General features: G+C 32.0%; 1 protein-coding gene across 8 annotated transcripts in view; it reads left to right on the top strand.

Moving 5' to 3' along the window:
- The window catches only part of LOC114324400 (calcitonin gene-related peptide type 1 receptor-like), a 553,725-nt gene that overhangs the window by 305,560 nt on the left and 222,882 nt on the right, over positions 1-25,283 (top strand). For all 8 annotated transcript variants that reach the window (XM_050649000.1, XM_050649001.1, XM_050648998.1 and 5 more), the window contains one exon: positions 18,397-18,507. In XM_050649000.1, the coding sequence (XP_050504957.1) occupies positions 18,397-18,507 (111 nt within the window). The remainder of the gene's footprint in view (positions 1-18,396; positions 18,508-25,283) is intronic.

Raw genomic sequence — 25,283 nt, 5'->3', positions numbered from 1 at the left:
ACCTCGGACGTCGTTATCAAAATTCAAAATATTACTAAATTAAACAAAAATGTTGCTTAGTAAAAACATTATTATAATAATTTAATTTAATCTGACTCATTTATATCATTCATAGTAGGTGGAAGTCGAAACGTCAATAAAATTATTTTTAAGTTAAATTGTAGCTTATTTCCCAGAGAGAATAATAAGTTACATACATGCGACAAAGACAAGGCCAGCAAATCGACAGGCCAAAGAAATCTACAGAATCTGACAATAGAAGACTATAACATATAAAGCGTGAAACATTTTACATATCTAGGTTCACTAGTTACCGCAGATAACAATGTCAGCGAAGAAGTTAAGAGAAGAATACCTATTGCTAATAATACATATAATGGACTATCTAAACATCTCATATCTAACAACATCACGAGAAAAACAAAATGCAAAATATACAAAACCCTGATAAAACCGGTCCTTATATATGGATCAGAGACATGGACACTGTTGAAAAGCGATGAGAACTTATTGCGTTTGAACGCAAAATCCTTGGACACGTATATAAGGGGGTAAAAGAAAATGGCGTATGGCGCAGACGATATAATTTTGAACTATACGCAGCTTACAACGAACCCGACGTCATAACATCCATAAAGATCGGACGTCTGCGCTGGATGGGCCATGTTAAACGGATGTTGGAGACTGAAACACCAAAGCATATAATGAAGCAGACACCAGTAGGGAGAAGATCAAAGGGAAGACCCAAACTTAGATACATGGAACAAGTGGAACAAGATCTGAAAACACTTGAGATTAATAATTGGAAGAACAAAGCAAGGAACAGAACAGAATAGCGGAAAATCCTAGAACAAGCCAGGACCCAAAAAGGGTTGTCGAGCTACTAATGATGATGACATGCGACAAAGAAATAGCTTCAGAAAAATATCAAAAGAAACGTTCAAACAAACAGTCATATTTGAGCATTTTTTGCTGCTATTTTTCGATTACGGAGATAACATTTACTACTAAATCTTTCCAAATATGTATTTGTTGCCTTTATGAACATTTTAATTTTTTCCAATTATTCTACAGCACAGTAGACTAAAAGCCAAATCAACAAAATTAAATACAAACGCCGGCGCCGTACGAAATTAACGGCGATATTCATACTTTCAGGATAATTCTGGATAAAACGTTTGTGTGTCGCCGGTGAAAAAAGGGAAAAAAATATAATCGGGATGAACATCTGGCCTCCCGGTGCTATCGATTAAATCCAGTCGAATTGAAATTAAACGCTTTTTAATTTGAGCTGCTATCACAAATTTATCTTTCAATTTACATAGAGAAAGCGGGATATATGATGGCAGGAGTATCCACAAAATACACTTTTTGTAACACGTTTAGCAATCAAACATTATTTTGTAAAACATATAGATCATTGATTTCATTTCAATTTTTTTTAATTTCATTAACCCATTACTCGCCAAAGTTGTATAACCTCAAGCTTATGAATAAAAATTAGAAATATGTTTACTTTAGCTGTCAGAAGAGAAAAAGGCTTTATATTAAAAAAAAAAGAGTGTGTACTTTATACGCATGTAAGAAGTTATACTTATATTTTTATGATTTTAATGAAACAAATGTATTAATACTTAAAATAATACCAAAAATTAAAAATAATGTCAGTTCGTCAGTTAGTTCGTTAGTTCGTCGTTTTTTATGAACTGGAGCGTCCCCGCAATTGCTTTTTCCGTAAGGAATCGTATAATCAGGGCCGGAACTAGGGGGGGGCAAAGGAGGCATGTGCCCCGGCGGCAAATTCAAGGGGGCGGCAAATTTTTTTGCAAACGGCAAAAAAACAGATTTAAACGGTTTCAAATAACTTGAGTAGTAAGACAGAAAGGCTAAATTAGTAAGTACCATAAATTTTTTAAACAGTTGTACTGACCGTGGACCTTTACATATTTGACTGTACGCCAGATATCAGCCACAACGAGCAGATGACCGAAATAATCCGCTATGTTAAAAAAACAGCTCGGTGATTGATAAAAGCTTTTTGGGTTTTTTCAGGGTAAGCAATAAAACAGGAGAAGGTCTTACACGAGACATATTGCAAACAGTGGAAAACGAAGGTCTTGGCATACAAAATTGCCGGGGTCAGTCTTATGACAACGGGGCGAATATGGCCGGCAAATATAAAGGTGTTCAAGCAAGGAACCTCGAGTTAAATGAATTAGCATATTTTGTGCCCTATGTGGCACATTCCCTGAATTTGGTCGGAGTGCATGCAGCTGAGATTTCGGTGGAAGCTCACAGCTTTTTGAAGTTATACTTCTTTAGGCGCGATTGAGATTGAGGGTGAATTTATATTGATCTGCACGCATGCGCACACCGACAGTATGGTATTAGTCGTTATACGGGCTCTGATTGGGTGTTGAAATGATCTGTCAATAATAAATAATTGTTCAATATGAAGGTAAACAAATGTATAATATATTAGTTTTATTGTTGTGAGGACGAAAAAAAAAGTTTATAATCCTAGTGACATTGAAATAGTTTTTAAAAGCAACAGTTACGTAATAATTTTAAATGTATCATAGGTACCTACCTATTCGAACCTACCAAAATACATAGTATGTAATACTTTTATTTACATAATTTGATTACCATCAAAATTTCTATCAATGTTCACCTAATATATTATTTTCTTACTCTATGTTTTGTTGTATTTTTTCAATTCTAAATCATTTCAATTCAAAATCAAAATAATTTAATTTAATTCAAAAATGTCAAAAGCTGAATCCGTTTAGTTAGTCGATCTTCGCACATAATGACACATTGCCTCCGTGGCGAAGCGTTTAAGGCGAATGCACCCCAATATACCAACCACGCTGATAGCTGGTTCGAATCCCAATAAAAACTTTTATTTTTTTATTTTTTTATACATACATTTTATGAATGTAACTATATTTATTATATAATTTTATTTTCAGAAAATACGTATTTAGTTAAAAAAATTTCCGACAATTAATGTTCAGAAATCATTTGTGGCATTTTTAATGTGTTTGTGTGTGTTTTATTCTTTTATTATTTTAATTTTTGGCACTGTTTTAATAAAAATGTTTGAGAAGTAGTAAGTATAAATTAGTTTAATATTTAAATAAAATATAAATAAAAAGTATATTAATTTCGTTTAAATCATATAATAGAAGTATAACTTCTTACGTGCGTACAAAGTACACACACATTCTTTTTTTGGGTATCTTGGTAGCTTGTACAACTTTTTTAGTACTTCCACTTCCAGATGGGAAGTTCTAAAAAAGCACGTACCCATAACTTTGAAATCACAAAGTAAAACCAGATGGTCCGCAATATTCGAGGCCGTCGAAGCTGTGTATAAGCATTTTGGTTAAAGTTATACTGGCATTGGAAGAACTACTTAACTACCCTCTATCAACATATGATACTAAAAGCGAGTCCAAGTTCTTACTGGAAAAATTGAAAACTTTTGAATTCATAGCATTTTGTTGTTTCTGGTATTCCCAATTGAAAAGGATTGATTATGTGCAGAAGTTTCTTTAAAACGACGATTTAACAGTTGATCAGGCTGCAAAGCACTTGCAGGGACTTCAGCAATTTATTAAATCTTCTAGAGATTTTTCGCCACAAGAAGCCCTTAATGAAGCTAAGTTTCTTGCTAGTTATCTAAAGAATTTAAGTAGAAAAGAATAAGGATGAAAAAAGCCATGTTTGACGAACTATGTGAGATGAAGTTGTCAACCGTGCCCAAGAAGACTTATTTAAAAGTTCAATGCTAGAAATCACTGACAGATTGGTAGTAGAGTTAAGTACTACTTAGATGCAAAGCTTTGGAAAATGTCAATGAAAATTGATATCAATGGATTTTTGAATGGATATCGAATTAATGAAATATACATCTCTGATCTTAAGGCGAAGGCAGGCCTATTGGCGTATACTTACAAGAAAGACATGAACAAAAAAGACTGTATTTGAAATTGAAAGTTTCAAGAACCATGCATTGGCAGTAGATCCTAACTTGAAGGATGAAATGCTTCAACAACTCTTGACATAATTTTGGAAAATAAACTGGATGAGGGTTATTCCAATATCACAACAGGACTACAAATATTTCTAACTATCCCAGTATCAGTTGCTTCGGGAGAAAGAAGTTTTAGAAAATTAAAAATAGTAAAAAACTATTTAAGAAATTCAATGGAGCAACAAAGGCTCACTGATTTAAGCATCATAGCTATTGAGCACAAACGTGCATCTTCCATTAGTTTTGATGAAGTATTTGCTTCCAAAAAAAGCCGTAAAATACAATTAACTTTGTAAGGTGGTTTATGAGTAAAGAAAGTTAGTATACCTAGCCCTATTTTTTGTAGATTTGCCGTAATGAAGTATATAGTAATGTTGTTTTGTAATAACTATGTATATTTTTGAAAGTCAAAATGTACAATTAAATCCATTCCTTCCAATAAAACTGTATGTACTATTTTTTTATTTACCTACACCTATGCTATGATCTACATCCATTTTTTCAATAAAGGGAGCGGCAAGTTAAACTTGCCCCCTTACGGAGTAGCCTAGATCCGGCCCTGCGTATAATGTCTAAAAAACGTCGTTTTAACTTCTAACGTGCGTACAAAATACACACACACATTGTTTTTTTCCATATTAATAAGTTCAAAAATATGTATATCAAAATTATTTAAAAAGTCAGTACAACTATAAACTCACTTTTGTCTCTGTTCTCACAACTTTAAAACACAACTTAAAAACCATCTCCATAACCACAAAAATGACAACACATTCTTTAACCACAGCCGCCATATTAGATTATTTTTGATATTTCATTGGAATACCCAATCAGAACTAACGTATAATATATCTGCGCATGGCACCAACAATTTTGATGAATTCGCGCACATTTACATTCACTTCAAATCGCGCCTAAAGAAGTTTAACTTCACAAAAATTCTTTAAAAGTGATAGGTCTTAGTAAGGATACTAAAATACTACGCAATTATAAGAAAATTTAAGTAATATTTCTGCAATGAATGACTTTATCAATTTACGGAGATCAAATCAATTGCCATCTACGTCACTTCACCCAATTTTTTAAAATTTTAGAATCAACAAAATTTCAAAAGATTTAAGTAAAAAGACAACCAGTATAAAAAATAATTCGTCAATAATTTCATGCATATGCAAAGATAGTACGTTCTTTAAAGGTAAAATATTGCAAAATCTCTAAATTTTAAAGCACCGCTTGGATTGACATGAAATTTGGCACACACATGTAGTCCGTCCGCTGTAACTTTTCCCATGCGGTACGATTCATTTTTAATAAAATTAAGTCAAAACATAAATTGAAACGAACGTCGATGTGTATATGTTACAGTTCAAGTTGATTATCCAACTAGTTGGAGTCAACTCTAACGGCTGGTTTCAGTAAAAGTTGATTATAAATATAAAATGAAGATTTATATTCAACATTTACTAATAAAAGTAGACTCCAACTAGGAAAAGTATACTCTTCCCAATGCCATTTAGTAAAAGTTGATTCTGATTCACACAAACAGCCGATTCTAGAAATTAAATGTTACTGAATATGCTCAAATTAGTCTAGACTGTATCGTCGCCCCCGTTAGGTAAATTACTCCGATTCGAATTTTTTGCACAAACTTACTCAAAAAGAGGTCCTTATAACAAATCTACTGGGTGGAAGGCAGTACCTTAATCGATAAATTGTTTAAACATTTTTTTTTAGACAAATTCACAAAAATAATTTTTTCACTTCGAACAATTTTTTTTAGATCATTTGGGTTATTCTGAGCAAAAAAAGGTATTTTGTGATTTTTCTCTAAAATTGATTATTGTCGAGTTATACGCGATTTAAAATTTGAAAAATGCGAAAATAGCCATTTTCAAGGCTTAATAACTCGGTTAAAATCCATTATTATGAAAGTCAGAAAGTGACCAAATCAAAGTTTATAGCCCCCTCTACAAGATCCAGCAGAAATTTTTGTCACTATTTTATTACTAAGCTTTATTTTTAATTATTAACAATGAGCGCTAAGTGCGTATTAGGCGGCCGTCAATGGTGAGTGCTAAAGAGATGCACCATTCCAGCCGTCCAATGGTGAATCTCACTCGCACTCACATTGACGGCCGCCTCAATACACGGTTTACGCTCATTGTTGATAATTAAAAATAATATCTTATTAATGAAGTAATGACAAAAATTTCTTCAAGATCTTATGTAGCTTTAATCTTTGATTTTTTTAGCTTCTGACTTTCATAATATATAATATCGTATGGCATTTTTGCCTTTCGGACGGTTCCGGCGCTAATTACATCTATAACCCTGTTTCAAGTAACTAGTGTCGATGTACACTAGCCCATGTGGGCCGACTGCTTAACGTGCTCTTCGAGACACGGTGAGACGGCTCGTGTCATTATTGAAAATGAAAATGGTTTGTCTTTAGCAGGGCTCGAACCCACGTACACTGGCGTATGAGGCCAGCGATTATGCCGTTACTCCACGGCCGCTCGCTCGACTTTCACAATAATTATCTTTAACCGAGTTGTTAAACCTTGAAAATGGTTATTTTGGCGTTTTTCAAATTTTAAGTCCCTAATAACTCGACAACAGTCAATTTTAGAGAAAAAAAGCCCAACGGATGTAAAAAAATTTGTACGAAGTGAAAAAATTATGTATTTTTGCGAATTTGTTTAAAATCATTGTTTATCGCCAAACTTCACTAAAATCATTCATTATTGTACTCATTTGCCCTCATTTTCGGAAATAAAGTAACACTTTGTTATATTGAAAGAAGAATGTTACTTTACCGGCCGCGATAATTAATCAAATTAACCGAGATTGAATGTAAGTGGTCAATGGCAGCAATCGATTATTTATTTGAGTGAAATTAAAATTTATTTACTTTAATTATTAAAAATATTATACAAAATTTATCTTATTATTAATAAAATTTATGTCAAAAAGTAAAATTCTGTAGTGTTTCGCAATTATATTCATACAAAATCAATCAAAACTTTACAGATTTATTAATTAGGTAGGTATACAATATTGATAACTATCGATTAAACATCAAAACCGGCCATCATGCAAAAGTCATCTGTCATTACTGTCATTACTGTCATACGAATTTTTTATTTCGTCTAAAATTAAAAAAAATTCCTTAAAGTTGTAAGTAAGTGTTAATGTTTTTTATGATTGACGATACAATTTTGTACGCACCACCTCAATACTCTTTATCGAACGCGTCTGTTCCTCTGCTCGTAATATCAGACTCGTTCGATAAAGAGTCACTTTACTGACTGACTTTACTGAAATTGGTTAAACAATTTTTCGACCGCGGTACCGCGTGACACCCTGTGTATTTGTTATAAGGATTGTTATACGGATGTATTTCTTTGAGTAAGTTTGTGCAAAAAATCGAATCAGAATAATTTACCTAACGGGGGCGACGTTACAGACTATACTAATAAGTAGTTGAAACGGTCAAAACAAAGAAACGCGCACTCATCAAAAATGCACTTGAGATTCTCGTATAATCAACATTTACTGAATCGATCCAGGAAGAGTCAATTCCAACTAGTAAAAGTTGATTTAAATTTTTAAAATCAACTTTTACTGCTCGTTTCAGTTGGAGTTGACTCCAACTAGTTGGAGTCAACTCTAACTGAGAATCAACTTGAACTGTAACATATATACATTTTGTATACTGTATACTATATATTACACACATCGGCGTACGTTTCACTTTCTGTTTTGACTTAATTTGATTGAAAATGAATCGTACCGCATGGGAAAAGTTATAGAGGACGGACTATAGCTAACAAGTCAAAGAAAAAAAGTGATATTGTGCCGATGTGTGCCTTTGCCCTAGGGGTGAGTTTCACCCCTTTTTGGGGTGATATAAATATATGTTCGAAATAAGTCCGGAAATGGATAAAATTACTAATTCTAGGGAACTTTTGATCTATAAAGTTTTTTCACCAAGTGAATACTTTTCGAGTTATTTGCGAGTGAATATGTTAATTTTTCTACAAAATAATCACGTTTTTAGACGGTTTTTCGCAAATAACTCAAAAAGTAAGAATTTGGTCGAAAAAAAAATTCTTATCAAAAATATAGCACGTAAAAAAGTGAAAAACATGGTGTATATATTAGGTCACTATACCTAGTAGACGCAGAGTTACAGCTAATGAAAAATAGGTTCATATTCGTCAAATTCCAAATCGAATATTTTAACGTGCCATAACCAAAGAACGAAGCACATTTTTGGGGAAAATTAATTTTAACTTTTTAAAGTGTTTAAAAAATGCCTATTTTTGTTTTTTTTTTAAATTTTTTAGCATTAAAAGTAAACAAGTTACGCTCAAAATAAAGTTGGTCCCTCTTTTTTGGTAAGAAATCGGCCAATTCACCCCCTAATTAGCATTTTTTTGAATATTATACGAGGTATGTCAAAAAGTTTGAATTTCACTCAAGAGTAAAGTAGCTTTATTTTTCGTAATATTGGAAATTGCTATTATGAAAAGTTGTTTGGAATTAAAAACTATATTCTAATATGCAATTACATCCTTCTAATTGAAAAAAATTTTTTTGAGAAATTATGGATAACTATCATTATTTTTTCAGTTATTTCAATTCTGATAACTCTTTTATTATTAATTTTACGGAAAAAAGTGATTCTTAATAAAAAGTTCTGGATAGTCTAAAGCTTAAAATACTTATATTAAAATCTTATATCAAATTTTATCAATTTTATACGAGGTTTGTCAAAAAAGATAAATTTAGATCAAAAGTAAAGTACCTTTATAGTTCAGAATATTTCAATTAGAAGGATGTAATTACATACTGAAACATAGTTTTTAATTCTAAATAACTTTTCATAATAACAATTTTCGATATTGTGAAAAATAAACGTATTTTACTCTTGAGCGAAATTCATATTCTTTGACATACCTCGTATAAAATTGATAAAATTTGACAAAAGATGGTTGTATTTTAGATTTTAGACCAAGCAGAACTTTTTATTAGAAATCACTTTTTTTCGTAAAATTAATAATAAAAGAGTTATCTGAATTAAAATAACTGAAAATAATGTTACGTTATCCATAATTTTTCAAAAAAAAATTTTTTCAATGAGAAGGATGTAATTGCATACTGGAATACAGTTTTTAATTCCAAACAACTTTTCATAATAGCAATTTTCAATATTGTGAAAAATAAAGCTACTTTACTCTTGAGTGAAATAACTTTTTGACATACCTCGTATAATATTCAAAAAATTTGATATTTGATGGTTAAATGTTAGGTTTTGGACCATGCAGAGCTTTTTATAAAAAATAAGTTTTTTCGTAAAATTAATAATAAAAAATTTTCCATATGGATACAACTTACAGGGACATACTGTATAAACACAACATAAATAAAGTAACTTGTGAAGCGGTAACGATTAATTTCATTTAAGTTGCAAATTGGGGGGTGTTCTTCCTAATTTTTTTTGCCAAAACAAAAGGAACCAACTTTATTTTGAGCGTAACTTGCTTATATTTGATGCAGAAATTTTTTTATAAAAACAGAAATAAAGTTTTTTTTAAACACTTTAAAAAAGTTGTAGTGTGTTTTCCCCAAGAATGCTTCATTATTTGGATATTTCACATTGAATTATTCTATTTGGAATTTTTCGAATATGAACCTATTTTTCATTAGCTATAACGCTGTTTTTTCTAGGTATACACACCTAATATATACACCGTTTTTTTCACTTTTTTGTAGGCTATAATTTGGCTAAGACAACCGTTTAAAAACGTGATTATTTTGTTGAAAAATGAACATATTTACGTGCAAATAACTCGAAAATATTGATTTGGTGAAAAAACTCTATAGAACAAAAGTTGCTTAAAATTGGTCAGTCAGTTTATCCATTTCGGGACTTATCTTGGACATATATTTTCACCCCCGAGATGGGGTGAAACTCACCGCCAGGGCAAAAGCACACATCGGCACCATATCACTTTTTTCTTTGACATGTTAGCTATACGTATGCCAAATTTTATGTCAATCCAAGCGGTTCTTTAAAATTTACAGCAAAAACCGTGAAAGAATGTACTAAGATCCGTTGGAAATAGCTTCAGAAGTATATTTATGTAAAGCACGACCGGATGAATATTTTAATATGTATTTATCTAGCTTGTGTAATTATATTATACATAAATATTGGTTCAAAATTAAACTCGTCTGTGTAAATATGTTTTTGCTTATTAAGAGATTCCGAGTTATTCGCATTCTTTTCTCACTTTAATTTTGGGCTAATTCGTTGTAGGGCTGTAAGAGCCCTTGCACACTGGCCTATCTACTCGGGACTTTAAATGGAAAAGCTGGATTTTCGGATGCGAGGCGAAGTGAAACAGGCACCAAGGTAAATACAATTTAGCTCTTCTTAATTGTAGGAGCTAAGTGCCTGTTAAATTAATATTTTCAGCAGAATTGCTTTTAATTGTAACTTGCGGGTTGCTTCTTACTTCCCTCTTTTTCAATTATTTGCTCTGAAAGTCTAAACGCAAAGCAAACATTTATTTTAACAGTTAACGAAATAGAATAATTTTGAGTTAGGATAGATTTTAAATCAAATTTGAAAGAAACAGGAATTTGCAGAAAACAATTTACAATAATTAACAATTTTATTTGTTAAATTATATTTAAAAAAATATAGGCCTGGATCCCGCATATCAAAAAAAGGTTGATAAATAGCAAGATGAAAATTTCTTAATATCTTAACGGTGTCTAGTCGGACAAATTTTGATGTATGGGAACACTGTAGCAGGGTAAGTTTTAATTGTGGAACGTAATTTTAATTGTGGAACGTTTCATCCTGACAAGTTTATGATTGTCAAAACTAGCGTTGCTTTAATTTTATTCAACAGCAAACTTAATATCAAATATGAAAAAAATGTTTGTCCGACAAATATGTTGGGCATTTTCATAAGTCCGATACGAACATGTCAAATAAGAGGAATTATATTAGTGGTAAATAGAGGTCTGATTCTTGCATGAAAGTTTAATGAAACAAATGTTTACAAATCAATAATTGAAAGTTCTGTCCGACAAAATATATGGGACGCTTTTGTAGTCTGACGTTCGAAATCTGTAACCTGTTCCACAACTAAAACTTCCCCAGTGTTTCCATACATCAAAGTTTGTCCGACTAGACACCGTTAAGCTATTAACAAATTTTCAGCTAGCTATTAATATACTTTCTTTGGTACGCGGGTTCCAGGCCTGAATGGCACAAAAATATTCTAAAAGCGAGAAAATTCTAGGAAAATTTTTATAACTTAAACAAATAATCAAAACAGTGGCACCCCAAAAAACTGTAATTTATTTTTCTCTTTCTGCTATGTAAATACTGCAAAATTAGTATATTATGGCACTTAAAAAATAATGGAAAATAGGAACAGACACATTGATGAAATAATCAGGTAAAAATCAAAATAAAAGAAAAAACAATGTCTAAAAAAAATTGGGGAACTATTTCTAAATCAGAATTTTATATTTATGTAATAGCAGGTACAATAATTAAAAGCGCAATAGATTAATAGTTATTAAGGTACCAAGGGTATTATAAGGATAATAAGGCTTGACCTCAATGGTGTACATACCGAGGGCCTTTGGCCCGAGGGATATACGTTGACCAAAAGCGTTATTATCTATAATACCCGTGGTGCCTTCAGCGTTTAATGTCCGACTACAGTATCCTTTATATGCAAAAAAAAAGAATGTGTGTACTTTGTACGCACGTAAGAAGTTACACTTCTATTATATGATTTCAACGAAATCAATATACTTTAAACAGTTTCTCTACTACTTTCCAAAAATTTTTATTAAAACAATACCAAAAATTAAAAAAGAATGTGTGTGTACTTTGTACGCACGTAAGAAGTTATACTTCTATTATATGATTATATGATTATAAACGAAATTAATATACTTTTTATTTATATTTTATTTAAATATTAAATTAATTTATACTTACTACTTCTCAAACATTTTTATTAAAACAGTGCCAAAAAACACATTAAAAATGCCACAAATGATTTCTGAACATTAATTGTCGGAAAAATTTTTAACTAAATACGTATTTTCTGAAAATAAAATTATATAATAAATATACTTACAATCATAAAATGTATAAAAAAAAATAAAAAAATAAAAGTTTCTATTGGGATTCGAACCAACTTACCACGCGGCTGGTATTTGCGTTGTATTGGGATTCACCCGCATTAAAACTTCGCCACAGAGATAGCTTGTCATTATGTGCGAAGATCGTCTAACTAAACAGATTAACCTTTTGACATTTTTAACTTATGTAAATCAAATTATTTTGATTTTGAATTGAAATGATTTAGAATTGAAAAAATACAACAAAACATAGAGTAAGAAGACAATATATTAGGTGAATATTGATAGAAATTTTGATGGTAATCAAATTATGTAAATAAAAGTATTACATACTACTTATGTATTTTGGTAGGTTCAAGGTAGGTATCGGAGCCCGTATAACGACTAATAAATTTCGCAATCACTTGCGTCGTGCAAAGTGGCTATGTTCAAATATCATAACAAAATTTGATCAACTATTTATAAAACACTTACCAGTGAAAGATTCTTTAGCTTTGAATAAGCGAGATCTGCGGCACTCATACTAGGCACAGTTTGATGAGCTTTCACATTGGCATGCAACAATCATCTCTTCTATGTAAATAAGTCCAAAAATATAATATGAAAACTATTTAAAAAGGCAGTATAACCATTAACTAACTTTTTGTTTGTTGTTTCTCTTCCTATAAATTTTAAAACGCAACAAGCATACATTATAACCAAACCATGCACAGTCCCACAGCTGTGCCACAGCTGCCATATTGGATAATTTTTGTCATGTCATTTGAACATCCAATCAGAACAAAGTTATAATGCGCATACGCCCGGTCGCTAGGTTTTCCCATATAAAATTTCACCGTCATTACGCCCGTAAAGAAGTATAACTTCAAAAATAAAAGAATAAAACACACACAAACACATTGAAAAATTCCACAAATGATTTCTGAACAATTATTGTTGCCAAAAATTTTAATTAAATACGTATTTTCTGAAAAAAATTATATAATAATATACTTACAATCATAAAATCTATAAAAAAATAAAAAAATGATATAACTTGCATTGGGCTTGAACCTACTTCCCGTGTATCCCGCCGTACGAGAGTCGAAGCGATTTCAAACTGCACCACCTTCGCCTATACGTCATGTGGGAATATACACAAACTGAACAACTTTTTGACATTTTGTTATATGAATTTTATTAGTTTGATTTTTGTCGAATTAAAATACAACAATATATAGAGTAAGAAAACGATACATTAGATGAAACTTTGTAGAAAGTTTGTTCGTAATCAGATTATGTAAATTAAAGCATTGCCTACTAGGGGTATAGCATAGCAAGTACTAGGTAAGTACATTATTTTTTTACATTTTCCAAATAGGTATGAAGATAATTTTTTATTGGAATACAACTGAAACATTTAGAATTACGTACCTGTGGCTTTTCAAAACTATTTAAAAAGTCACTATAATTATAAATTTGATTTTATTTCTGTCCTCACAACAATAAAAACTAATATATTATACATTTTTGTTTACCGATAACCTCCATATTGAACAATTATTGACAGATCATTTCAACACCCAATCAGAGCCCGTATAAAGACTAATACCAAACTGTCGGTGTGCGCATGCGCGCAGATCAACATAAATTCACCCTCAATCTCAATCGCGCCTAAAGAAATATAACTTCAAAAATTTGAATGAATTTTGAATCAATTAGTTTTTAAATAAGTACATTTACCAGCAATAGTCGTAACGTAATTGTGGTAACCATAGTTTTACTTAGGTTTTTATTTGTCATCTTGACAGTATTTAACTAGTTATTTAAATTTAATGCCATAGGGCGGTATTTTTCAAAATAACGCCCTAGGGCATTATATCATACTTAACTGACTTGGAAATCATGTCATTATTTGTCAAATAATATACCAGTCGGACATTAAATTTATTAATATCTACCTGAGCCGAAAACTTAATCACACCATTCAAAACAAATGACTTTGTAATAAGCTTAAGATTAAGGCTTTCTAAAATATTTTGCTAGGTACTATATATTTTATTGTATCACAATTCTTTTTTTGCGTTCAAGGTTTTTATGAGATAGGTTAAATCGTCAAAAATCATCAAATTAGGAGCACAAAATAAAAATGGTGTAATTAATTTACCCTCTAATTTAATTTGCCGCTTTAAAAGTATTTAGAGACCTTTTAAAACGAATTACACCTACTTTAATAAGCTCGTTGTACCTCCAGATATAATAATTTTTTATAAATAATTTAATTAATTTAGATTAAGCTTGTTTTTAATTTGATTTTGGCGTGGGTTATTAAATATGTCAACTAAGTCACACAACAATAATTTAATTTAGCAAACATAAAGTTAAAAGTATCTACCCTTCTTCTTCTTCATGTGTCATATCCTCTAAGAAGGTCGGCAACCATCATGGCAATTCGCACTTCCGATACCGCTGCTCTAAAGAGATCAGCCGAATTACAGTAAAACCTAGATCTCAAATTGTTTAAACAGGAGATGCGTATTCTTCCACAACTCCTTCTACACTGTATTCTTCCTTGTCATATTAATTGCAACAAGTTATAATGCTCGTCCCTCATGACATGTCACAGATATTGCAGTTTTATAACTTCAATTGTATTTAAAACATCTCTTTCACTTCCCATTTTTCTCAACACTTTGACATTTGTGATTCTATCCACCCAAATTATTCTTAATATCCTTCTGTAGGCCCATAACTCGAAGGCTTCTAATACGGAAAACACGTAGAATCTCAGAAGTCTTATCTTTAAAAAATTGAAATATTTCTGCTACAGAATACTTTTTCAGTTTGTTGAAAGCATGTCTTGCCTGTCTTATCCTTGCTTTAATCTCTTCTATGTTTATTCATTATTTTCAGTAATTATTGTACCCATATATTTATATTTTTCAACTTTTTTAATTTGTTCATGTACTGACACATGAAGACTAACTTTTGGTTATTCCACTTGGAGTCCTTTTTTTGGTTATTCCACTTTTTTAATTTGTTCTCTATGTATTTTCACATGCCACCATAGACGCAGGGGAACATGCTGCCAAATTAAAATGGATCTTCGCAGGACATAATGCCCGACTGAAGAATAAAAGATGGCATCACGAAATACAACAATGGAAACCATGGTTAGAAAGGAGAAGCGGAGAAAGGCCACAAATGAGATGGGTTGGTGACATTAAGAAAATTGGAGGACACAACTGGAAACAAGTGGCGCAAAACAGAAAACACTGGATTGAATTGGGGGAGGCCTATATGTCAAAAGTCCGATTACTTAAGTCTGAAGAAGAAGAACTACTACCACATAATCTACCCTTACCAAAACTATAGCTTCGTTAAAATGTTGTCACATTCTCCCAATTTTTTCTGACACGTTAAAACTGACCTTCTTTTGCCTTACTTAAAGAAAATCCCACTGATCCATATTTATATGTAAAGGTAACTTATGCATAAACATAACTAATTATCCTTCAAGCTTCAAGGCAGAATGCAATTTCCCGAATATTATCCAGGAAATTTCATAAATAGCAAACGAAAATTTATAACCTGCACCTTCCCGCGAGACGTGAGAGCAATTTTCAGTTAATAAAGACTTGTTTTGAAAATCGTCTCTCCTCGTTATTGTTGCACTTTGGAATTTCAAATAACTTTGTGAAAACATATTGCTAGTGGACAAAAAATTGAACATGTTTATATTTGTAACTTAGAGGCTGAGTATGTAAATGAAATTTTTGAGATAATATTTCAATACTTAGGTTTGTCGCATTTTTAACCCTTAATCACTCACATGCGGTATGCCGTACCCCGCCGAAAATATATTTTGTTGTAAAACTTGTTTTATAACAGATTTCTAGAAAACCATCGATGTACCTTCAAGTGGTGTGTAATGTGTAATTGTACTTGTTCTCAACTGCTGCAGTTTTAATATGGTTTAGTGTTTGAACTACGCTGACGTAAAGGTTTCTATAGTTAAAAGCAGTCCACTCAGTATCCTTTCGCCATTAGTACGGCAGCAAGTTCATCCAGTTGTTCTACTTTCAGGTGCATTCAACATTACTCTACTATTTTGTAGTTACCAATGCTAGTTTTTCTGTAATTCAATTCTAAAGGACTTTGTAAGAGCCTTCACCATTTATTTAATATTATGCATACGTTCATTATTTTCTTACAAAAATAAAGTTTATTTTATTTGGAGTAATATTTTATTTTACAGCAGTGTGAAGAATCATTCCGTAGTTGATGTAAAAAACAAATACAGTGATATAAGACAAACTCATGTATAATACACTTTAAAAATTATACAAGTGTATGTATGTCCCAACAAGTAACCATGTGGACTATGAAATGGAAGAATTCTACGCTTACATTACTTTAGTCTTAAACGATAATAGACAGATGAGACAGAAATATTACTGAAAAAATTTGGTTTGGGGAACAGAAACGAGTGCGGTGAAACTTTGTTAAGTTTTCTACTGGAAAAAATTTATTCCAAATGAACAGCTTCTACAAAAAAGAACAACGGAGACGAACCTAACAAAGCCCGAGTGGAAAAACTAGGAACGAGATCGATTTTATGATCATTGACAGAGGTATATTTAGGTAATATTTTGTTACAGTTTTCAATAGGTAGTGCCCACAGAATGGATAAAGCCTCGATAGAAATAGTCATCATGCGGTATCTTTCTCGAGATACCGCAAGATCAAAAAGAAATCTACACCTACTTGGTCAGAGCTTGATGATATAAATGCATTTAAAGAACAGCACAGCATTCTCGAAAGCAATAAGAATACAGACCTAAATGTCAACACCTTTAATAAGAGTATAATACAGAAGCTATAGAGAAAAGCCAGAAGATACAATGCCAAGAGAATCATATACCGAAAGAATAGTCCCCAAATTCCAAAATAAAATAGTCATTGCAGTGAGGTTTCAGAAGTTGATGTGATATTTTAAGTTTTCGAAACATATTCTTAGGATTTGGGATTTTTATTAAAATGAGTGCAACATTCTTGGATTACCTGGACATAAAAATATTATAACATATATTGATAATGTTAATTTTTTTATCTAAATCAATTTCATTAGGTAATAGTATATTATTCAACGAGCATGTAATGATGGCTATTACTCACGATGATGAAGTTTGCGACACGAGCCGTAGGCGAGTGTCGTAATTCATCAGAGTGAGTAATAGCCATTACATGCGAGTAGAATACTATACTTTTTCTACGACCTTTTTTTTAATTTAATTAGTAAAAATTTTAATTATCAACTACGCGAGATTTAAATTATAATAATTTACAACAATACCTAAATGCTATTTACCTCTAGTACGTGGCTGAACAATTGGTTGCCTACTATTACTAAATTCTTATTTATTGTAAAAATACAACTAGAAATAGTCAATATAAGTTCTATTCGTTTCTGAAAAATTATAATCTTAAATTTGTACCTACTGTCAGTGAATTTAATAAATAGGAAATGGCTGTTGTCGGTGGACATATTTCATATTTATAGTTATAATGTATATTTACATTTAACTATATATAATATAATAATATATAATATATAATAATACATAATATGTTATAAAATATTTAACACAATATAACTTGAAAAACAAACACAGTATTAGTTACAAATTCCAATTAACATAAAAAAAATGCGCTAATGTCACTGTCGCTAAATTAGATGATAAACGTCAAAATTTTTAGTAAACAAGATATAAACATAAAAAATATACTGACATTGTTACAGTAAAAATTCCTTTAAAAATTTTTCGAATTTAATTATTGGTATAAAGTACAATAATTATTGTATTAAATAAATAAGTTTAAATAATTTTATTTGCAGTTTATATACGATAAATATTAAAAGTGTCATGCGCCACTTGAATCTAACTTCAGCCCGTGAGTAATGACCCGTGAGTAACTTCAGCCCGTGAGTAATGAATTATTACTCACGGTTACAGTAATGGGTGCTATTATCTATGAAAAAATAGCGAATAATGAGCATGTTATTAAACGGTCGTAGAAAAAAAAATTCTAATGTTATCTTTGATATAGATATAAAGGAACGCTAAAACTGCAACTGCCCCAGATTTGTAAAAAAATTGGATAATATATTGATATCTCTTTCTTTATTCTAGTTTTGTCATGTCCTGTGCACTTCGATGGTTGGTCTTGTTGGCCCGAAACACCTGCAGGAACTGTAGCCAACCAATCCTGTCCCGACTTCATTCAAGGTTTTGAACCCGCAAGTAAGTAACTAATCCCTACATAAAAATTATACAGTGCTAGTCAAAAGTCCGTACCCCCCTCGTATCTTTTGATCGGTTATACCTATAATAGTAAACTTAGGAGGGACGAAATAAACGGACGTAAGCTCCTTAACGAGTCATGACAGGTGACGTAACAGTGACAGATGACTTTACAGCGCCACTGTGACAGATAATTTTAAATGGGACCCTATGGCAAGTGATACCTCGTTTGAAAGGTATTGAAAATACCTATTCAGTCATACTAATTTTATTTAGATTTAAGCAAATTTTGATGAATAAATGAAATAAACATAAAATTGTAGATTTGCATTTAATTAATAAAAATTCAAAATTCCGCCTATGATTACTTTTCAAAAAGGTTGCCGTTAGGTTTGTTCTAGCATCAGTTTTAAACGATTTGAAACCATCAGCGAATAGTGGACCAGCGCGAGTAGAGAGGATAGCACTGGTGACTGTATTATGTTTTCTCACTGACCAACTGTTTGTTGACGGTTTCTGACTAGTTTGACTGTTTGCTAGAACAAACCTATTGACGTAAAAACTACTAGAGAATTGAAAAATGTCAACTTTTTTGACAAAAAAACCATAGGCGCACATTTGAATTTTTATTAATTAAATGCGAAACTGCAAATTATATTTATTTAATTTATTCACGAAAATCAAAATCAACTTAAACTTAAAAAAATTAGTATGACTGAATAGGTATTTTAAATACCTTTCAAACGAAGTATCACTTGCTATAAGGTCCCATTTAAAATTATCGGTCACAGTGGCTCTGTAACGTCATCTCGTATTACGTCACCTGTCATGACTAGTTAAGAAGCATACATCCGTTTATTTCCTCTCTCCAAATTTCAATATTATAGGTACCTATAACCGTTCAAAAGATAAGAGGGGGGTACAGACTTTTGACTAGCACTGTATAAAAAATTTGACCGTAAGTCTCTGATGCATTCCTTTCAAATATGACCAGGTTAAAGGAATTTGTGACGTATTTTTTTATTTATAATTTATTAACATCTTCTTCTTTTTGTAGGTATATAGACATGCCTCTGTTTTTCAATGTGCCTCCAGTAAATTGTCGTTCCATCTTTTTGGTGGTCTTACCTCTAATCGAGCTTCCTATTGGGGAACAGTCTCTCGCCGTCCTTACTACTCTATTTGTTGCCATTCCGCTTATGTGGTCATTCCATTCTATTCTTCTGTTTCTTGCCCAGTTATTAATATTATATACACCTTGCATCTCCGTCGTATATCTGTACTTCTAGCCCTGTCCCATAGTGTCTTGTTATCGATTTTTCGAAGGATTTTCATCTCCGCTCTTTCGAGAAATCTTTTTGTCCTCCCTGTGTTAGGTAGTGTTTCTGCCGCGAATTTCATTATTGATCTGATGACAATTTTGTAAATAATTTACAAAACTATTCTGCCTTTCATTTCTTTTTCGATATATTTATTTCTCCACATTATCATTCAGGCAACCTGCGACTCCATTGGCTCTATTCGCTTGATCTTCCACTTACGTTTTAAGCTTTCCGTAGCTAGATAGTGTGATGCCCAGATATTTAAACTCCACTACTTGTTTTGTTATCTGACTCTCCAGCTCTAATTTACGTCTTATTAGATTTGCTGCTATAACCATGCATTTTGTCTTTTTTCGGGAAATTAACATGTTCAATTTTCTGGCAGTTATATTAAATTGGTGCATCACTCGTTGTAAATCATGCTCATTTTGAGAGATTAGTATTGCATCGTCTGCATAGCAGAATATATTAAGTTGTTTTTCTCCCATTTGGTATCCTATTTTAGATCTTACTTTTCAACGAAAACTTTTCGTTTATAAATTTGCAAAAGTCTGTGTGTTATTGCGTTGCCGCTCCTGCAATACTCAGATCAGATTTATCGATAGGTTCTTATGTAGTTTTTTCTTCTAAATCCAAATCTGAAAATGGCATTTCGATATTTCTAACCGTCTTCGAGATAATCGACCTCAAACTCTAAAATGTGACGTCACAATCCGGTTATCTCCTACAGTCGCACTAAACGTCAGCTCAAATGGTTGATTAGGAAGTAGGCTACTTTTTTTTTAAATCTCGATTTGCCAAGCATAGGTTATTTACATTTGAGTTTGACACTTCGTGAATGTCAAACTATATTTTAAATTAAGTATTAATAAAACATCAATGACATTTGATAGTGAATTTAATTATTATATAAAATAAATAAGATGTTCGAAAATACAATTTGAGTATAAATATTTTAAAAGCAATAATTTATTAACAGTTTTAAAAAGGTTTATACCAGTATAAATACGGCCTCCCATTTATGATAAATGGACTGTTCCATTTGCTAAAAAATTAAAATATTATGTATATAGTATTTTTACTACAAAAACGTTATTACGTAGGTCAAAATTTTTGACGTAAGAGAACTGTCAAAACATTAGAATGTGACTTTTCATTATTGCTATGTTTATTATAAACACGGCAATAATGAAAAGTCACATTCTAATGTTTTGACAGTTCTCTTACGTCAAAAATTTTGACCTACGTAATAACGTTTTTGTAGTAAAAATACTATAACCTAGTCGTTCCCTAAACTCGATACAACTGGCTAGTGATTGTAGAAGGTAATTTTTTGTTTTTTGAGAATTTTGCCGAAATTGGCAAAATTACTAATTATTTAGTAATAATTATTAAGTATATAGAAATTATTTTTTTGTCGAATTGGCAAAATTATTGACTAAAATCACTAGCCAGTATTGTGTCTGTGTACATCCTTCTAATGGAAAAAAATATGTTAAGATTTTTCTCAAATTATGGATACCAAGAACATTTTCATTTATAACTCTTTTATTTTTAATTTAACAAATAAAAGTTATTCTTCATAAAAAGCTCTTCTTGTTCTAAGATTTATGATGCAACCGTGTCCCAAAAGTAGGGGAACGGTCGAATATTTCGCAAACTAAACATCGGATGGAAAAACTGAAAAATACGTGTTCAATCATTTTCAAAAATCTATCCAATGACACCAAACACCAACTGCCACTACACCCCCTGGAGGTGGGGTGGGGGGTAACTTTAAAATCTTAAATGGAAACCCCTAGATTTTCTTGCAGATTTGCATTCGTTACGTAAAAGTAAGCAACTTTTATGCAAGACAGTTTTTCGAACTGTGGATAGATGGCGCTATAATTGGGAAAAACTATTTATCATGATACCATAGGTAAATTATACAGTGCTAGTCAAAAGTCCGTACCCCCCCTCGTATCTTTTGAACGGTTATACCTATAATAGTGAAATTTGGAGGGAAGAAATAAACGGACGTAAGCTTCTTAACTAGTCATGACAGGTGACGTAATAGTGACAGATGACTTTACAGCGCCACTCTGACAGATAATTTTAAATGAGACCTTATGACAAGTGATACATCGTTTGAAAGGTATTGAAAATACCTATTCAGACATACTAATTTTGTTTGAGTTTAAGCAAATTTTGATGAATAAATGAAATAAATATAAAATTGTACTTTCGCATTTAATTAATAAAAATTCTAAATTCGGCCTATGATTACTTGTCAAAAAGGTTGATGTTGTCGTAAAACTACTAGAGAATTGAAAAACGTCAACTTTTTTGACAAAAAAACCATAGGCGGACATTTGAATTTTTATTAATTAAATGCGAATCTACAATATTATATTTATTTAATTTATTCACCAAAAGCAAAATCCACTTAAACCCAAAAAAATTAGTATGACTGAATAGGTATTTTGAGTACCTTTCAAACGAGGTATCACTTGCCATAAGGTTCCATTTAAAATTATCGGTCACAGTGGCTCTGTAACGCCATCTGTCACTATTACGTCACCTGTCATGAATAGTTAAGAAGCTTATGTCCTTTTATTTCCTCCCTCTAAATTTCACTATTATAGGTATAACCGTTCAAAAGATAAGAGGGGGGGTACGGACTTTTGACTAGCACTGTAGAAACGGTCTAATATCTTGAGAAATACACTTTCAAATAAGAAACCAAAAAAAAGGTTTTTAATATTTTTCGAAAACCTATCGACAAACACTAAACATGACCCTCCAACCCACCCCCTGGAGGTGTGGTGGGGGGTAACTTTAAAATCTTAAATAGCAACCCCCACTTTTTATTGCAGATTCGAATTCGTCATGAAAAATTAAGCAATATTTATTCGAAACATTTTTTTAAAATGCTGATAGATGGGGCTAATAAATCGTATTTTTCCAATTAAAGCGCCATCTATCAACAATTCTAAAAAATGTTTCGAATAAATGTTGCTTAGTTTTTCATGACAAATCCGAATCTGTAATAAAAAGTGGGGGTTGCTATTTAATATTTTAAAGTTACCCCCCACCCCACCTCCAGGGGGGTGGGTTGGAGGGTCATGTTCAGTGTTATTCGATAGGTTTTCGAAAAGTATTAAAAAATTTGTTTGGTTTCTCATTTGGAAGTGTATTTCTCGAGATATTAGACCGTTTCTATAATTTACCCATGGTATCAGGATAAATCGTTTTTCCCAATTATAGCGCCATCTATCCACAGTTCGAAGAAATGTCTTGAATAAAAGTTGCTTACTTTTACGTAACGAATCCAAATCTGCAAGAAAATCTAGGGGTTTCCATTTGAGATTTTAAAGTTACCCCCTACCCCACCTCCAGGGGGTGTAGTGGAAGTTGGTGTTTGGTGTCATTGGATAGATTTTTGAAAATGATTGAACAGGTATTTTTCTGTTTTTCGATCCGATGTTCAGTTCGCGAAATATTCGACCGTTCCACTACTTTTGGGACAAGTTGTATGAAATTTTATTAATTTTATACGAGGTATATAAAAAATATGAATTTCGATCAAGAGTAAACTACCTTTATAGTTCATAACATTTAAATTAGAATGATATAATTGCACATTAAAACATGATTATTAATTCTAAGCTACTTTTCATAATAGAAATTTTCCATATTATGAATTAAAATACGTAAATATACAAAGTTTTCGTTATGACAATGCTCGCATTTTCAGCTTGCTTTTTATTATTTCATCCATGATCATGTTGAACAATAAAGGACTCAGAGAATCCCCTGTCTTATCCCATTGTATTATCCCTTTAATTGGGTCAGCTAATTCATCTTCTACTTTTACTTTTATTGTGTTGTTCTGGTAGATGTTTTCGATCATTTTAATTATTTCTATTGGTACCACTCTCCAGGTACGATTTGTCTCCTTTTTTGAAGAGAGGTATTAGTATGCTTGGTCTCCATTCCTGTGGTATCCTGTTTTGTTTGATTCTTTTTTGTGTTAGTTTTAATAGTTGTTTAGTCATATATATTAACATGTTTGTACTTAGTACATACATTGTAGACGCATAAATTGTTGAGTAGCGAACTGACAAAGAAGAGATTTTTCAATACAAAATCTCATCTATTATTATTTCCAAAGTGGAAATAGAAACCTCAAACATTAGTTATTTAAAAAATGTACGTGGGTGATCCAAGAGTACATAACCTCTCGGCCCGATTGTGCCATTGTCGCAAGCGAAATCTACCATCGTTTAATAAATTCTTGTAGATAGTCTATGTCAAAATATCAGCCAAATTGGACTCGCGGATCTGTTTTGACAGCGTGTTTGGGGATTTAAGAAAAATGAACAAAAAACAATATTAATCAGTGATTCAACTCTTGTTTTTAGAAGGAAAATCCCGCAGCGAAATCAAAAAGCGGTTGAATTATGTAAACGGTGACTCTTATCCTTTGATGGAAACCGTCAAAAATTGGATTAACAAGTTTCTACGTGCTGTCACGTCGGTTTTTGATAAGTCACTCCTAGGTCCCCCGAAAATGGCTACCACTGAGGATAACGTGAAAGAAATCCACGATCTCGTACTGGTAGACCGCCGACTAAAGGTGCGTGAGATAGATGAGACAGCAGGCATCTCAAATGGTCTCGTTGATCATATCCTGCATGAAATTTTGGCCATAAAAAAAGCTGTCGCCGCAATGGCTGTTTCATTTTCTAGCTCCTAACAATAAACGCAAGCATTAAACAACTTCAGACCAGTGTCTGATGCTGTTTAAGCGTAATCCAAATGAGTTTCTAGGTTGTTTCATAACCATCGACGAAACGTGGCCCCACTGGTATACACCAGAGACCAAGGAATAATCGATACAGTGGACGTCACCCCGCTAACGTACTCCCAGGAGGGCGAAGTAATATTCGCAAGGTGTGATCTATATTCACTTCCTTGAAAAGGGCAAAACGATCATAGGGTTTTACGATGTCGCATTATTGGCCCGATACGATGCCGAATTTCAGAAAAAACAGCCCCATTTGGCGAATAAATAATACTTTTCCACCATGACAACGGTCCGGCTCACCCCTTCGCCATCGCCATGGCCAAATTGGTCGAACTGAACTACAAACTGCTGTTTCATCCAACGCAGTCTCCAGATTTGGGCCAAGACTTCTTCTTTTTCAAGTCAAGTCATTTATTCATGTTAATATACAAAGTACGTACATACGTCAAAAAATAGTGTACAACTTTGGTTCACAGATATAAAATACAAATATAAAAACACAAGGCATAATATGAAATAATACATACATCAATTAAGACAAACACTTTCTGGGTTCCTAAGAATAAACAAAATACAACTCAACAATTCACAACCCAGTTCCAAACATTAAAGTTAAAATTTAAAAATTCAGCACTGCTGTAAAATGCCTGACTCATGAGAAA

This window comes from Diabrotica virgifera, chromosome 4, assembly GCF_917563875.1.
Source record: "Diabrotica virgifera virgifera chromosome 4, PGI_DIABVI_V3a".
Classification (NCBI taxonomy): Eukaryota; Metazoa; Arthropoda; class Insecta; order Coleoptera; family Chrysomelidae; genus Diabrotica; species Diabrotica virgifera.
Note: the sequence above shows the minus strand (reverse complement) of the source record. Positions and strands in the feature narration are given on the sequence as shown.